Raw genomic sequence first — 17,292 nt, forward strand, 5'->3', positions numbered from 1 at the left:
GTACGACACACACACACACACACTATATATATATATATATATATATATATTATATATATATATATATATATATTATATATATATATATATATATATATATATATATATATATATATATATATATATATATATATATATATATATATATATATGTCGTACCTAGTAGCCAGAACTCGCTTCTCAGCCTACTATGCAAGGCCCGATTTGCCTAATAAGCCAAGTTTTCATGAATTAATTGTTTTTCGACTACCTAACCTACCTAACCTAACCTAACTTTCTCTACTACCTAACCTAACCTAACCTATAAAGATAGGTTAGGTTAGGTTAGGTAGGGTTGGTTAGGTTCGGTCATATATCTACGTTAATTTTAACTCCAATAAAAAAACATTAACCTCATACATAATGAAATGGGTAGCTTTATCATTTCATAAGAAAAAAATTATAGAAAATATATTAATTCAGGAAAACTTGGCTTATTAGGCAAATTTGGCCTTGCATAGTAGGCTGAGAAGTGCGTTCTGGCTACTAGGTACGACATATATATATATATATATATATATATATATATATATATATATATATATATATATATATATATATATATATATATATATATATATATATATATATATCGGACAATTAGGAAAAAAAAAAAAAAAATTTAAATTATTTTACCTTGTACCTAGATCCACCAGGCCTGTTTGGTCTATGTTTCAGTACTTGAGAAATCTGGAAGGTCACATCCTCCTCCTCAACTTGTGGATGTGCGTTGATAGATGATTCTGTAAAATTAAGTTATTTATATAATAATAAATTCAGTATAACAATAATATTCTGTAAAATTAAAAGTAATTTATACATCAATCAGATAAAACTCTCCAGAGATGGTGATACACAACATATAAAGGACAAGCTTCAGAACAAAATATGCATTTAGGAATAAGGTTTTGTACATGTAGGTAGCACATGAGAAAATAAGTGGAAGGTGATCAAGTTTATATTAACATGTTAATGGCTTTGTTAAGGCTTTGCAAGAATGAAAAAATATTAATAATATAATATCACCTACCAATTAATTGTACATCATTTATAAGTCAATTATTTGCATTATTATTATTCAATACTAATGATATAAAAATGCATTTTTTGAAATTTTGAAATTGAAATTTTGAAAATTTTGAAATTGTTCACAATTTTTGTTACACCAAAGTTGGAGTATGCAGCAGTTGTATGGTGCCCATATCTTAGAAAGCATATCAACAAACTGGAAACGGTGCAGAGACATGCCACTAAGTGGCCTTAACTAAATGCCATTAAATATGCCAAATATACTACATAAATATACATACTACACATGCACAATAATTGTCCTGGGACCTCTGATATTCCTAATATAATATATAGGGCCATCAACACACCTCCAGCTAGGGCCACCAACACACCTCCAGGGCCATCAACACGCCTCCAGGGCCATCAACACAACACCACCATCAACACACCTCCAGGGCCATCAACACAACACCACCATCAACACACCTCCAGGGCCATCAACACAACACCACCATCAACACACCTCCAGGGCCATCAACACAACACCACCATCAACACACCTCCAGGGCCATCAACACAACACCACCATCAACACACCTCCAGGGCCATCAACACAACACCACCATCAACACACCTCCAGGGCCATCAACACAACACCACCATCAACACACCTCCAGGGCCATCAACACAACACCACCATCAACACACCTCCAGGGCCATCAACACAACACCACCATCAACACACCTCCAGGGCCATCAACACAACACCACCATCAACACACCTCCAGGGCCATCAACACAACACCACCATCAACACGCCTCCAGGGCCATCAACACAACACCACCATCAACACACCTCCAGGGCCATCAACACAACACCACCATCAACACACCATCCAGCCAGGGCCATCAACACGCCTCCAGGGCCATCAACACACCATCCAGCCTACCACCACAAGCTTATATATATACTACACATGTCTAAGAGCAAATAAAAGAAAACAGTTACCTTAACTATTGAAGATGCAGCAGGATTTTGTGGATAAGCCAGCAGCCGTCCCTCTCGACACGGTTTTAAAATGGCGGCGACTACCACAACATGCAACGAGCCTAAAGAATGTCCAGCGCTAGCATTATCTAAACGCTATTATATATTATCAAGCAATACGGAAATCTAAAATAAAAAAAATGATACAAATAATTGTATTAAATATTTATTTGCAATTACAATACCTCGGGAATATATTTTTGCGTTAGCAAAACATATTAAGTTCGTATTTAGTTTAACTCATTTAAATTCTTTACAAATAATAACCTGATTTTACCTGATGGCCATTAACATTAATGTTTTATGTTGATACATTTCATACCCTTATTATTTCAATATCTTTCTTTATTATGCACCCCATACCCATCCCGTGGGCGGTGGTGTAAAGGATTACAGAGGCACATAATGGGTTCAGGAACTGAACTCTCTAGTTTGTTTAGCTAAGCAAATAACAATTTTTGACGCTAGTTACAAAATTATTAATGTTATATATACATGTACACACTCTCATACATACATGTACATATATATATATATACGTATACATATATACATACACATGCATATTTATAATCACCCACACAAATACACACATCAATAATCTCTGTGTCACTTATTTTATACATGTTCTTGTAGAACATTCTATTGCGAACACATTGGGCGCTGCCCAATAAACTCGCCCCTCGGGGCAAAATTATTTTTTTTTTTTAATCTTGGTGGAACATAAAATGGCCGCCTGTGTTTATGCTGTCGTCAGATGGCGCTGTGACGTCACAGATGAGGGAAGCACGTACTGCGCATTAATGCCTCGATCCCTCGTTATTTATTTATTTTATTTATTTATATATATACAAGAACGTACATTGGGGGGTTAAGACACAACATAGAGCTTAAGTTAGAATTATAATCTTGTAAAACCACTAGCTTGCATATATAGAGTTTCGGGCAAGTCCTTAAACTAATCTTTGAGCAAATTCTTAAACAGAGTTTTAGAGAAATAATTAAATGTAAAATTGATAAAAAGTGTTTAACAGGTACATTACAGCTTTACTTTACAAGTACAGATGATTTTAAGTAGGATAATTACAGTAAAATTGTCAAAAAATTGTTTACAGGTACGATGCAAGAATTTGACACAAAAGCAGATCAGAACAATACACAATAATGAACAAGGAATCCTAAGTACAATTAGGAAAACATCTCAGGGTTATACATTGGATTACTGAAGCACAATATGAGGATCATTACAAATAGTAATGCAGTAGAATATGCACTCATATTCTATTATTAAGTTAATATTAAGTTCCTTCCTCATGTTAAGTATCTTTGTGGTACTAGGGACATCCAAGGATTATCTTCAAGGCTTCGTTCTGCAAGTTTTCAAGCCCTTTAAGCTTTCTTTCAGTCATCAAGGCAAGCAGAGATGCAACATAATCCACTAGCTCCTTTATGAACTGGCGTTACTCTTGCGTTTTTAAGGATATCAGGGAATGTATGACACTCAAGGGATTTGTTGAACAGCAGAGCTATAGGTGGTGCAAGGGCATATGGGAGGCGCTCTTGTATACAATGGATGGGATTTCACTGATGTTCCCAGCTTTGGTTTTTAGTGAATGTATGATGGACACAACATCTGACGGGCTGACTGGTGAGAGGAGAAGAGAGTTTGGATAGCTGCCTGAGAGATATGTGTTGATATGTGTCTGAGTCTGTGGGATTTTACTTGCAAGGTTAGCACCAATCGATGAAAAGAAGCTATTAAATTCATTCGCCATTTCTAAGTCAGATGACAGTGTAAGGCCATCCTTAGAGAGTGTTATCTGGTTGTGGGAGTGTTGTTTAGTTCCCAGGATGTTAGAGATGGTATTCCATGTGCTTTTCATGTTGCCTTTTGCTTCTTTGAATCTAGTCTCATAATATGAAAGTTTTGCTTTTCTTATGATACTGGTAAGCACTGACGAGTACCTTTTAACTACTTCCATTGGAATTAGGCCACTCCTAAATTTCTTTTCGTATTCATGTTTTTTGTTGATTGATTTAATTATGCCACTTGTGAGCCACGGGTTATTTTTTCTTTTATCAGTTACTTGTTTGGTAAGGAGGGGACAGTGAGTGTTGTAGAGGCTTAGAGTTTTGTAGAGAAAGAGGTTAGTTGATGAGTTTATATCCTGTGAATTATTAAATTCAGATTCCCAGTTAATATTGTGAAGTGCATTAGAGAGATTGCCTAAAGCTGATTCACTATGTAGCCTGAATGAAAGTTTTTTGGTTTCTGGTGGTGATGTGTCAATGTTTGCTATGAGGAAAGTAGGATAGTGGTCAGTTGTTCTGTCATAAATTACCCCAGATGTAAGGGGAGCTGTTATATTAGTCCAAAGGTGATCCAGGGTAGTGGCAGATGTTTGAGTGACTCGGGTGGGCTTGGTGATTGTGGGGATTAGCATACAGGAGTGCATGCTGTTACGGAAATAGTCAACTTGAGGGTTGTTTTCAACATTCAATAAAGAAATTCTGGAGGGCTTCTGTGCAAGGGTTAGGATGAGCTAGCCTAAGCATTTTTATACCAATTTGACAGTTATTTTCAGTAACACGATAAACAACGCTCGGAATATTAAGTTCCTTTCTCATATTAAGTATCTTTGTGGTACGAGGGCACCCAAGGATTATCCTCACGGCTTCGTTCTGCAATTTTTCAAACCCTCCAAGCTTTCTTTCAGGATGCCTTAAAGTTAGTTTAGTTCATTTATTATGCATCCCATACCCATCTTGTGGGCGGTAGTGGAAAGGGTTGCAGAGGCACATAATGGGCTCAGGGACTGAACCCCACAATTCATTTAGCTAAGCAAGTTACAATCTTGATGAGCTAGTTACAAAATTCAGTATAAGTCGTCACATCAACAATGGGTTCGAGATCGATCACAAGTACAGTTTCTAAATTAAGCAACTGACATATGTGGAGAGCTAGTGTCACAATTGATATGTTTGTCCTGCACACCGCCCCCCATCCAGTGGGCAGCGGTGGATAGGTTACAATCACTTTGTTACTACTTACAGTTAGCAAACTGGGGATATTTGGCTAAAATTTCTGGTACCAGATAATTTTGAATGAAATATTGACACATCGTTGGTACATTGGTTATAAAATTGTCTCTGAATTCACTATCACATAGTGACGGAGGGTGTGCGAATAATTTTGTTGACAGTTAACATTTGGTCAGGTCTACATCGGCAGATAATGAGAATTCCCAGAAATACTTGTAACCGAGTCTAAGCCGAGCAGTAGTAACATCTAGAAGTCTGCTGATTTTATTGGATGAACCATAGATGTGTCGCTCCTCTTGCATAATAGTATTGAACGAAAGTTAATCTCCCCAAACAATTTCGCGTTTTGAGCAAGTTACCCCTCCACTCTCTCCATTTTTTTTTGGACATTCCCTGGTAGTGTGCGGAAATACTGAAAAGTGTATACTCTTTACAACTTTGTCACCTTAATTCTCGTCCTATGTCTTTCATTTTGGTATCAATGCGTTCGCAATAGAATTCCCAACAGAACTATGTGCATATAATGTCAAAGACAGCAGCGCGCTCCACCCGCCGACAAGATGAATGTAGGCCAAGGGTACCAGAAAAAGAAAGCTGAGCGTGATAATACTGAAAAGTGTATACCCTTTTCAACTTTGTTACCTCAATTCTCATCCTAGGTTTTTCAATTTAGCATCAATGTGTTCGCAATAGAATTCTCTACAGGACTAAAGGCATATAAACTCCAAAAGCCCGGCTTACCATCCGCAACAAACAGAGAAAGCGAGAGCGTGTTACCAGGGAGCGCACAAGAGCGATAAAATGTATACACTCTTTTCATTCTGGTCACCTCAATTGTCATCCTAGGTCTTTCATTTTGGTATCAATGTGTTCGCAATAGAATTTCCAACCGGAATTTATGCATGAAATGTCAAAAACAGCAGCGTGCTCCACCCGCTGACGTGATGAAAGCACGGCGGACCATCCACACAAAACAGAGAAAGTGAGAGAAAGTAACCTGGGAGCACTCTAGTGCAATGTAATGTGAACACACTTTTCACTTTGGTTACCTCAATTCTCGTCATATGTCTTTCATTTTGGTATCAATGTGTTCGCAATTGTATCTGCTGGCATTTTACCCTTTGCTTGGATCTGAAGGGTTTTAGGCTCACCACGATGCAATCTGATAGTACCACACGTGTATATACCTATCTTCAAGCAGCAATTCACTCATTCAAACCGACTTATAATGGTTATCCATATATAAATGGTAATCTTTGTTCTACCTGTTAACCTGTCATATGAAGAAAGATTGTCAAAGCTTATATTACATTCTCTAGAAAAGCAAAGAATTAGGAGTGATATATGGTAGAGGTGCACAATGGGATGAATGGACATAACAAAGGGGACATTAATGGGGTATTAAAAGTAGCAACACAAGACAGAACTCGAAACAAAGTGTAAAAATTGGAAAAATTTAGATTTAGGAAAGAACTGTATGAGTAAATACACTGGGTTTGTACCTTAAGGTTCATGTATGCAATATTACAGAGTTCCAGTTAACTCCCATGCATGCAATTAATTTATGTTATGTTTATGTTTTTTATGTTAAAATGTTTTTGTTGATTTGTTTGTATATTTTCATAAGTAAAGCATGCTTACCGTCTAATCCAAGTTTTATGATAACTTTACAATGTTTAAAACATAAAGTTCAATATATATTCTGGTTTTCACACAGGAATTATACGTTAATATAACATCATAATAACGTAATGATGTCGTGTAAATAACGTTATACTGACGTCATATAAATGTTATATTTATGTTATAAGAACGTAAATTGGATAGCTTTACAGAAAGTAAACAAAAAAAACTAAATGTTGACTGAAAATTATTTATTCTTAAATATAAAGCATGAAAACATTATAATACCATAGCATTTACTATTATTTTTAAATTTTTACATAAATCTTAAAAAACTGTGTCATAAGAATATATGTTTTTAGTTATATCCTTTGGTTTTAAGAATGTCAGATATACGTATTTATGTCAAAAGTTACAGTATTACCTTTGTGGAACCATTTAAAAACGTCCACAAACGTTCTGTGTTTGCTGGGATGGGATAGGTATTGGTTGCATCATAAATTATCAAGTCAAATATTTTTAAAAATTACTATTAGGACACAAAAGTCAAATTAGTTGAGTAGCTGTAGCTTGGGGCTATTCTTTGAAACAGTTTTCAGAACCCCGCTTCCTTCTCACATCAATCTTACCTATATCGTTGCCAAGCAAAATTTTTCTCCACATGTCTCGAGTTTTGGTCACCAACTCCAGCATCTGTAAACAAAGACAGTTTTAGTACTTTGCAAAATTTTTACTTTTGAAAAATTTAATTTTTAGCTTTGCGATTGTGACCTATCTTATACATTATATAAAGTTCATAGAAGCACTTTTAATAGGCTATCAAATAGAATCTTAAAAAGATTCAGAGATAAATCATGAATTTGAAAACTAAAATATAAAGTGTATAGACAAAGACTGGGCCACACATTTTATACTGTGTGAAGATGCAACCATTTAGAGATCTAAAATTATATTGCATGAAATTACAATTTTATTGCTTACGATAAGTTATCGGAAGTTTGACCAAACCACACTAGAAAGTGAAGGGACGACGACGTTTCGGTCCGTCCTGGACCATTCTCAACAATCGACTTAAAATCGAAAAAATCGAATGGTCCAGGACGGACCGAAACGTCGTCGTCCCTTCACTTTCTAGTGTGTGGTTTGGTCAACATATTTCAGCCACGTTATTGTGACTCCTCGTCTGCTTATCTGAAGTTGCTGCTATGTAGCCTAAACTCAAGTAACTAATCGAATATTATGTAATATCTACTGTTGAAAATTATGTTAAGTATTTATAAAAATAGTTTACTCGTAATCTGTAATATTGCATTGTTACACACAATAGTTGCTGTGCAAGCAGGGTTCTGTTAATAGTTATCGTTTTAACAAAATATAAAATGTACATAAAATTTGTAAAACAATCATATTGTAAGTAATTATCAAAAGAAAGCAGACCGGGAAAGCTATGTAGCACCATCAAATGTGCGGAAATCAAATTGTAAGTGCTTATCTCTGAAGCCAGACATGTAGAAATGCGTATGCCCGGGAGTCAGTCAAATTGTTGTGGATCCCCCTCTCAAGGCCGGGTTGTAGGAACATCGTAAAGTAATTATTGTTCTTGCCCAGCTTGCAGTGAATAAAGGCAATGTTGAACATAATCTTTGGCTATCAAGTAAATTCTAAAAAGCGTCTTTAGGCAAGAATTTACTTTTCAGATGAATTTGAAGATTAGTAATTATTATTATTATTATTACCATCAACACGCTGGAATGTCGGGGGTTCAGGTAAATTCTACGGACAATTTTTGTTTCAAATTCAGATGAGAAAAAATTTCAGAGATCATTGAAGTTTATTAAGAATTCTTATGGGGAAAATTCAAAATTTTTCAGAGTTCAGTTATTATGAAAATATTTCAGTTCGTGAAATCCTAGAGTTTATTTACAAGTTTATGATCGAAAATTTTCAAAGACCATTTTCGGAGAATATGTTCATAGAAGCTTGTTAAGGAAATCTTATGAGGAAAATTCAAGGCAAAGTCCGCTCCTGTCTTTAAGAATAAACGTCACGTTTTAGACTATACTTTTAAGTAGAAATTTTACCTACAATCAAGTACATTTCTATATAACTAAAACTGTAGCATTAGCCAGCTACATCAGATGTCGTTAATTTATTTATTTATTTATTTATATACAAGAAGGTACATTGGGTTTGAGAGAATACATAGCATAGTATTAACAATCTTGTAAAGTCACTAGTATGCGCAGCGTTTCGGGCAAGTCCTTAATCTAACAGATAATTTTAAGTAGGTAACTTCTAGCAGAATTAGTAAAATAACAGGTACATTGCAAGAAAAAAATGAGACGAGAGAGATTAGCAAGTATATTAAAGCACATTGGTATATTAAAGCTCCGATTGATTACATTGACAGCTTGATTAATAATTTAAACAAGATTAATAGACACCATACAGCAGAATAAGTTAATAACTGACCAGCCCCTCGCACTCCCCCCCCCAACCCGCGCCACCTTACCTCGCACCCCCGCGTCACCTGTTCCGACCCCTGCCAGACGCCGCAGTTGTTATAGATTCAGCTACTCTGAACAAGTTCCAAGTAGCACGGTCCCGATGAGCCCGTAGTGGACATACCTGGCACAGGAGCGGTGCTGACGAGTCTACCCCATCGTAATATCTTACCCGCCCCTGCCCCTACCCCTACCCCCGCTCTACCCATTTCAACCTTACCCCTATCTTTCGTATTTCCATACAGCTATTTATATTTTAGACACCGTAATGTTAGTTCCTTTACATTAAACGAGATCAGTTTTACATAATGCATCCGAGACATCTCAATATGATTTTCAACACGTAACCCATTACGTTACCCCGAGGCTACCTAAGACGCCTCAGGCTACCTGTCCCTAGGCAACACCTGACAACCGGACTGACTGTCCGCCGTCCGTCAGTCAGTCAATCATTGCCAGCGTTCACCACCGTAATAATTTATATATTCAACAAGGCATTAACTTATTTATTTATATTTTTATTTAGTCATCTAATTTTAGGACCAATTTGGACTTAGAACCAAGGACCAATTTTAAGACATTGGGGTGACTAGAAAACGTTGCATGCTGGGAGTAGTACTGCAGCGTCGGCAAAATGAGGTGATATTACAAGGATAACAGTCTTGCAACAAACTGGAAACTAAAGTGTCGTAAATGCAACATATAAGCGGATAAATTTGATAAAGTGCATCTAATAAAGTTCCAGAAAGAGCATTAAAAGCATCGATACACTAAGAAATAACGTGTCCAGAGGTCCATAATCTTATTCAGAGGTGAATAAGATTCGGGATGACTATACTGTAGATAAGGTAGAGAAACCCCGCGGGCTAAATTAAACGCTCTTGCAAATCAGCCGAACATGACTACTGCAGGTGGAGAAGGCAACACATGCCGAGTAATGTTAATGCGGTTAACCAATAATAAATATGGGCAATACTGCAGTTGAGTGGGCAGACCCACACTAAAGGCCACTGCTGGCGAATTAGGCCGAAACAAAATTTATGTATGTGAAGCTGTGGATAAGTGTCGATAATGGATAAAGCCTGATTAATAAATTAGCAAAACAAGCACAGCGGATGTCAGCTGTCTAATACATAAGGGCGAGCTATTATGCTCACCATTAGCGGTAAATATTAAGGTAATAAGTGAAAGGGCATCCTTAAAATAACAGTACCGGAAAGCGAAGCGTAAATGTCACCAATGACGCCTGCATTAAATTACATAAATGAAGTTCCTAGATGAAACGCTATTAACTGCGGTAAGCAATTATCCTAAGATGGCTTTTTGTAAAGGTAGGAGGACGAACCAGGCAATCAAGCAAGCCGAAGAGAACTTGTTAAGGGGGGTTAGTTAATTTTTTTAAAAGTTGTTCAATGTCAACCAATATTTTTTTGACTAGTTGTATATGAAAAGGGCTGCAATTGTTCCAAGTTTCAGTACTGCAGCCTAAATAGAAAGGGAGATCAAAAAATTTTGTATCGAATATTACACATTTTCAAGTGTTTATAAACAACCACACCTTTCAGATATAATCATTCTACGACACTTTTCTGTCACATTAGCATATAATAAAGGATCTGTAGGAAGGGATTTTCCAAAACGTCTTTAGTTTCCTAATGCAAATAGTCAAAGTTCCCCCAAAAAATTATGCATATACATCATGTTTATTGCTATTATAAAATCAATAAATGAACTTAGGAAGCAAATCTTGTGCCAGATTTTAGAGACACTATATATAAGGTGTAAGTTTCATGTAAATTGAATAAAAAAATTGAGTTATAAGAATTATGTTACTTTAAAATAAATAAGAAAATAATAAAGTCTAAGGTGCTGCCGTCTGTGACCGAGGTTGACATCAACCAATTTCCTCTAAAATTGGCACCCTTACAGATAGGCTTACGTGCAGTCAGGTGTGCAAGTTTCATGCAAATCGTCCGATAAAGAAATATAAAATAAAATTTAAGAAAACAAATTTTTACTTAATTTTTTTGTAATAAAACTAATTATATTTTTTTTAAATATGCTACTGTGATAGCTGAGCGTCGGACATGATTTCAGTTGGCATATGTTTGATAATCGTTTTTGACCATTTTTGAAAAATTTTGACAATTTAATATTTTTTTCTCCCTTCCTATTTATGCTACGATGCTGAAACTTTGACCAGATGAAACCCTTTTCATATACAACACGTCAAAAAAGTTTGAAATCGAACCAGTTTTCATTTTTGGCATATTTGAATTTTAGGCCCCCTTAAATCTAAGAAAAAAAATGCATTAGTAGATAAATGAAAGTCGATTAACATTCAACAGTATGACAACGCGGGTAAGGCAGGCTGTAACTAACGCTAAGCTGTGGATCAATGACAATTATTGTCAAGCCGAAGGTTAGATAAAGTACATAAGCAAGTAAATGTTAACATTGTTTGGCAGAATCTAGGATAAACATAAGGCAGGCAAAGATAAAAGGATAACCTTCGAGAAGTATGCTAAGGATGGACAGACACCAGTGGCTTGTAAAGCCGCAGTTTCTTCCGGGCTACACCGGGCAGACGAAAACGTCTGGATAAACCAGCGCCCTGTGAAGCCATGGTGTTTTCAGAGCTACCCGACCGACACACGGCCCGCTCAACCAAACGCAGGCCGATCGACCTGTCGGATCCAACCACCGCCCTAGATGCAGAGGCTGGAACGGTGTGGAGTGGGGGTAAGGCAACTAGGGGCATGCACGCAAGGTGCATGAGCATGGGCAAGTACACATTACGCTGGGCACACGTACGTAAGCACACTGGGACCGGGGCCTAAACGGGGGGGAAGGGGGGTATAAGCGGATCACGTCAACCTAGTAAAAACTTTTACCTTGTGTGGCGGGCGTCGATCAGAGGTCTGTGCGGGCCGGCTTAATCGTCGTTTAAGCAGAGGTCTGGAATCCTGAATGAGCAATTGGACCTCTAAGGTACTTGGCGTCACAGACCACGTGTAACAGGTTGGCGGAGGTGCGTCGTTTTGGTTGAGGAGCGGGCCGCAGATGAGGTCGAGTAGAGGTCGTGACCTTCCCTGGTGTACTGCTTAAGTACGCCCGCTCGCTGCGCGCGCAGCTTAGGCGCAACTCGTTAGTCAGACGTTTTCTAAACATATATTTCTTCATTTGTTCAGACGTTTTCTCCCCACAAATTTGATCACTTTTGGCAAGCAATTTCCATATAGAAATCAGTGAGAAAATCCACTAGGTATAGGTGGGGTTAAAACTTGGACTGGCTTCAGTAGGGGTTTCATGATTTCCAGTGATTACAGTAAAAAAGCGTTGCTCCAGTGGTAGAGTGTACGCGACTCAACAATGCAATGGTTGAAGGTTCGCAAGCCCTAGTGGATTTTCTCATTATTATTATTATTATTATTATTACCTTGAAGTAGCCATCGAGGGTGAAGGACCATGTGAGGTTGGGAGAGGCTACCACAACCACCACCATCACCACACACCACCACGCCCTCATTTGTTACTCGTCTTCAGTACCTCTGCTGATGCCGCAGTCTTCTAGCTGTAACTTAAAATTGTTATCATGTAACAATAATGTGAAATAATAACGGAAACATACATGAAGTGATGCTACAAATCAAGCTGTACACATTAATTTATTAAATAAAAACAATTCTTTAACATTACAACACCGAACAGAGATAAATTAAAATTAATATCAAAGAATAGTTTCTGGTAAGAATAGGTTCTTACATTCCTCCACTAGCAAGCTTAGCGTTTCGGGCAGGTCCTTAATCCTAATTTTCCCCGGAATACGATCCGCCAAATCGTTTAACAATCAGGTACCCACCAGAAGACATGGCTACTTCTCACGGCGTTATTAACATGGACTCTGAAAGCAGCCAGTCAGACGAGGAGGGCGTGTTTCAAGAAGTTCTGACAAGGAATAAGAAGAAACGAAGAAGACAGGAGGCAAGGCGTAGTGTGGACAGTAATACACTTAACGGAAACGATAAAAGAATGAAGAACGACGCCGAGACTGATGCAGACAAACGGACGGAACGATGTCAGGAAGGTGAGGATCAGCGGAGATGGAGGCTTCTCTTCCCTGCCTCATGCACGCTGGCCTATCATCAGAAGCTGCTGTGGACCGTCAAACTCGGAAGAGAACACCGCAAGTTCGAGCCCCTGCTGAAGGAAGGTGTAAACAGACCTTACTTAACGGTAGGTTCTATGGAGGCAGTGGAGTATCTTACCCAGCAAGGATACGATGGAATTCTTATGGAAATACCGGAGGGGAACGAGAAGCTGACGAAGGTAATTATCTATAAATACCCTCAGATTCTGGACCCCGAGTTTATACTCGACGACCAACGATTTGTGTGGGCCAAGCGTCACCTTATTAAAGGTGAAGCTAGGAGTCAGGTGGTGGCTCTAGTGAGAGGTGACGTACCCGAAAAAGTGTTCATCACCGGGGCTGGCTACAGGCATGTAGCAAAGTATGTGGAAGAGCCCATAATATGCCTGAAATGCTGCAGATGGGGGCATAAATCCTGGAGATGTCAAAATGATCCACGATGTCGTTTCTGCGGAAAGTCTCACCTCTCTACTGTGTGTAGAAACAGACTGAATCTGGGTGAGAAAATAGTTCCCAGATGCTGCAACTGTGGAGGTGTTCACAATGCGAGCTCGGCTGTGTGTAGCAAGAGGCCGAGTATGGCTGTTCTCCGGCCGGTGAATGTTACAGAGCAAGCAAGAGCTCTTACCCAGACACCGGGAGCACAGCAAAACAGTCTGCCCCAAACAGTGTCAGTGAACCGGACGAATGCGTGGGTAAAGGAGTCACCTTTACTTAGGCAGGCTCCAGCAACAAGCAGCCACGCCAACACTCAGGACTCCGGCAGTGACAGTGTAACGGTGAGTGAAGTGGCTACTGTGGCTCAGAGAGAGGGTCATAATAATATGGTCAAGGAAGTGTGGGCTGAACTTAAAAAAGTTGGTGAGTTCCTCCAAAATCTGGGGCAGAGAATCGAGTCCATCGAGGCTAAATTAAACGTTCAGGAGGTCAAGGAAAATCACAAAACGGTGAAGGATAATCAGGATATAGTGGTTGAGGACAAAGATGAAATATTGAGTGATGAAATGAAGGAAAGTGAAGTGTGTGTGAATGATGGTAGTCGTAGTGAAAGGAAGAACCCTATAATTACACATAAAATGAAGGAATCATTTGGGCCAATAATGGACATCTCAGGGCTGAAAAAATCTCTTGAGAATCGCAATGTCGCTTTTACTGGTGAACTTGGGAGGAGGTGGGAGATGTTATACAAGGTATGGCTATCATTTAGTGAACTTATTGGGGATGACTTAGGCAATGAATTGATTAATAATGGATCACCCTAGACTGAAAGTGTTGTCATGGAATGTTAATGGTTTGAGAAACAGGGTTACAGATGTTCATTGTTATGTGATGGGAAATGATATTGATGTTGTAGCTCTCCAGGAGACAGGGGATAGGAATGAAGGATTATTGAAATTAAATGGCTATAAAGGGTTTCACCTCTTCGCTGCAAATAACATCAGAGGCACGTCGATTTATGTTAAGAACTCCATACCAGCAGAGTTAGTAGAACCGCCATCAAAAACGCAAGGTATAGAGAGTGTTTGTGTTAAATTATCATTAAGGGAAGGGGAATTTATTGTAGTTAATTTGTATGTATCCAGGAACTGCTTCGACGCTAACTATTTACCTGACTGCATTTATACTAATCCTTCACTGGTCATTGGGGACCTTAATGCTCGGCACACAAGCCTTGGGACAGTGGGTAGTATTAATGCTAATGGGGTCAAGTGGTTACAGTTTCTACAAGATCATCCAGATACCTGTCTATTGGGAAACAATGAACCAACTCACATCAAGGGAGGACGGCTTGACTATGCCTGCGTTTTAAACTCTCAGGGGATTATGGGGGAGGCTCGGGTTGTTCGGGAACTACTTAGTGACCACTTTGCCTTGAACGTTGAATTACCACTGGGGAAAAAACAAGTCCACTTTCAAAGGAAAAGGCTAAATATTAAGAAAGATATGAAAAATTATTTTATTCAAAATATGGGAGATTGGTATCAACATTACACGCCGCTCTGCGTTGATAGTTTTTACGAGGACATGGTCGTGAACATAGAGAAATTAGTACAGAGGGGGAAAATAACGGGGGCAGGGGAAGCAAGACGCACGGACCTAAGAAATTTAAATATTCCAATGATCAGCAAGTCAAGGGATGGGAGAGAATGCTACGGGGTGCGCATAAAGCATGGTTAAAAAATGGAAGGAGGGATGAAGAGAAAAATACAATGTTGGAAGTGGCTAGGGAATGCAGTCAGGTGAGGAAGGAGGCGCGGGACAGATACTGGCAAGACTTTGCTCAGGCCATTGGTAATACTAAGAACCTTAAAGACATATGGAGAGCAGTAAATAAAGTCAGGGGTTGTAAGACTAAATTCATTGCTCACTCAGATCCAGGGAAAGTTGCTAATGAGTTAGTAGATAAATGGGCAAGTGCTGCTGGTATGGAGTCCTTACCTGCAGACACGAGAGTCACCATTGAGTCATGGGAAAATATTAGAAATGGAGTAACTTTATGTGCCTTAAATACAAGATCTATAGCATGCACTGAGATAACCCACGATGAGCTACTGGATGCTATAAAAAGTGGCAGCTCCACTGCTCCGGGAAAAGATGGAGTAACGTATGACATACTTAATTATTTAGCCGGTATGAAACCTAATCCCTTACTTGATTTGTTTAATATGAGTTATAGAGAGGGAAAGTTACCAAGAAAATGGAAAGAGGCTGTCATCATTCCTATCCCTAAGTCAAACGGAGGCTACAGACCTGTCTCCTTAATATCCTGCTTTTGTAAAATGATGGAAAGGATTTTGTTAAATAGGCTACTCTACCTTGTAGGTGATAACATGTCCAATAATCTCTTTGGTTTTATCAAAGGCAAAAGTACTGCGGATTGTCTCTTAAAGTGTTTGTCTAATGTAGATGACAATTGTAGAGTTTTTGTTGATCTACAAGGAGCGTTTGATAAAGCCAATGGGGAAGTAATCTTATACGAATTAGCCAATCTGGGAATAACAGGGAGATTGCTACACTGGATAAGGGATTACCTGCAAGGCAGAAAAGGTCAGGTGTATTACCAGGGATACATGTCTGAGGAACGGAGGTTTCAGTTAGGTACCCCACAAGGGGGAGTATTAAGTCCCACCTTATTCAATGTATTAATGAACAGATTAGCATCAGAGATGTATCCTCCAGGGGTCACGACGATCATATATGCTGATGACATTCTTATACAAGGCACTTCTGGGAACAAAATTCAAGATGCTCTTAACATACTTGGTACAACCTGTCACAAGTTAGGCTTAGTTATAAATGCAGATAAAACCAAATACGAGTATAGGAAACGAAGAAATATAACACTTACTCTAAATGGCGTGGAACTGAGCCGTGTACAGAAGTACAAGTATCTGGGCATGTATGTTGGATACACATGTGAGAGTAAAAATGCTGAAATAAATCATATCAGCACCTTATGTAAAGCCCGTCTGCATCCTCTAAAAGCACTGGCTTTTTCTGGTAAAGGTGTTGGGGTACCTATCTTGCGGATGTTATACATAAGCACTGTTCGATCCCTGATAGACTACGCAGCACCCGTATTGTCTTACACAGGCCAAGGCAGAATTCAAAAAATAGAGCTGATACAGAACGAGGCTATGAGGATTATTCTTGGATGTCAAAGAAATGCAATGATTGAAATAATGAGAATGGAATTAAATTTACAGAGTGTGTGTGATAGAGTCCGTGACATTAACACTAGAGTATCTATTCGTTTCATGCGGAGAAAAGGAGGGGATAAGCTGTTTGAGAGCGTTCAGACCTGCTTGAGTGACGTACACACTTCCAGGAAACTGAGGGAGACTCGCTATACGAGAGGATTAGCTCATGACCTC

The 17,292-nt window shown here is 38.6% G+C and overlaps 1 protein-coding gene across 1 annotated transcript in view; it reads right to left on the reverse strand.

The window, feature by feature from the left end:
* The window catches only part of LOC123762706 (uncharacterized), a 29,850-nt gene that overhangs the window by 7,600 nt on the left and 4,958 nt on the right, over nt 1-17,292 (reverse strand). Inside the window, exons 2-3 of the mRNA XM_045749407.2 lie at nt 12,707-12,847; nt 7,393-7,456 (exon numbers count right to left, since the gene is read on the reverse strand). Of these exons, the coding sequence (XP_045605363.1) occupies nt 7,393-7,456; nt 12,707-12,796 (154 nt within the window). The 5' untranslated portion in view covers nt 12,797-12,847. The remainder of the gene's footprint in view (nt 1-7,392; nt 7,457-12,706; nt 12,848-17,292) is intronic.

This window comes from Procambarus clarkii, chromosome 27 (assembly GCF_040958095.1).
Source record: "Procambarus clarkii isolate CNS0578487 chromosome 27, FALCON_Pclarkii_2.0, whole genome shotgun sequence".
NCBI lineage: Eukaryota > Metazoa > Arthropoda > Malacostraca > Decapoda > Cambaridae > Procambarus > Procambarus clarkii.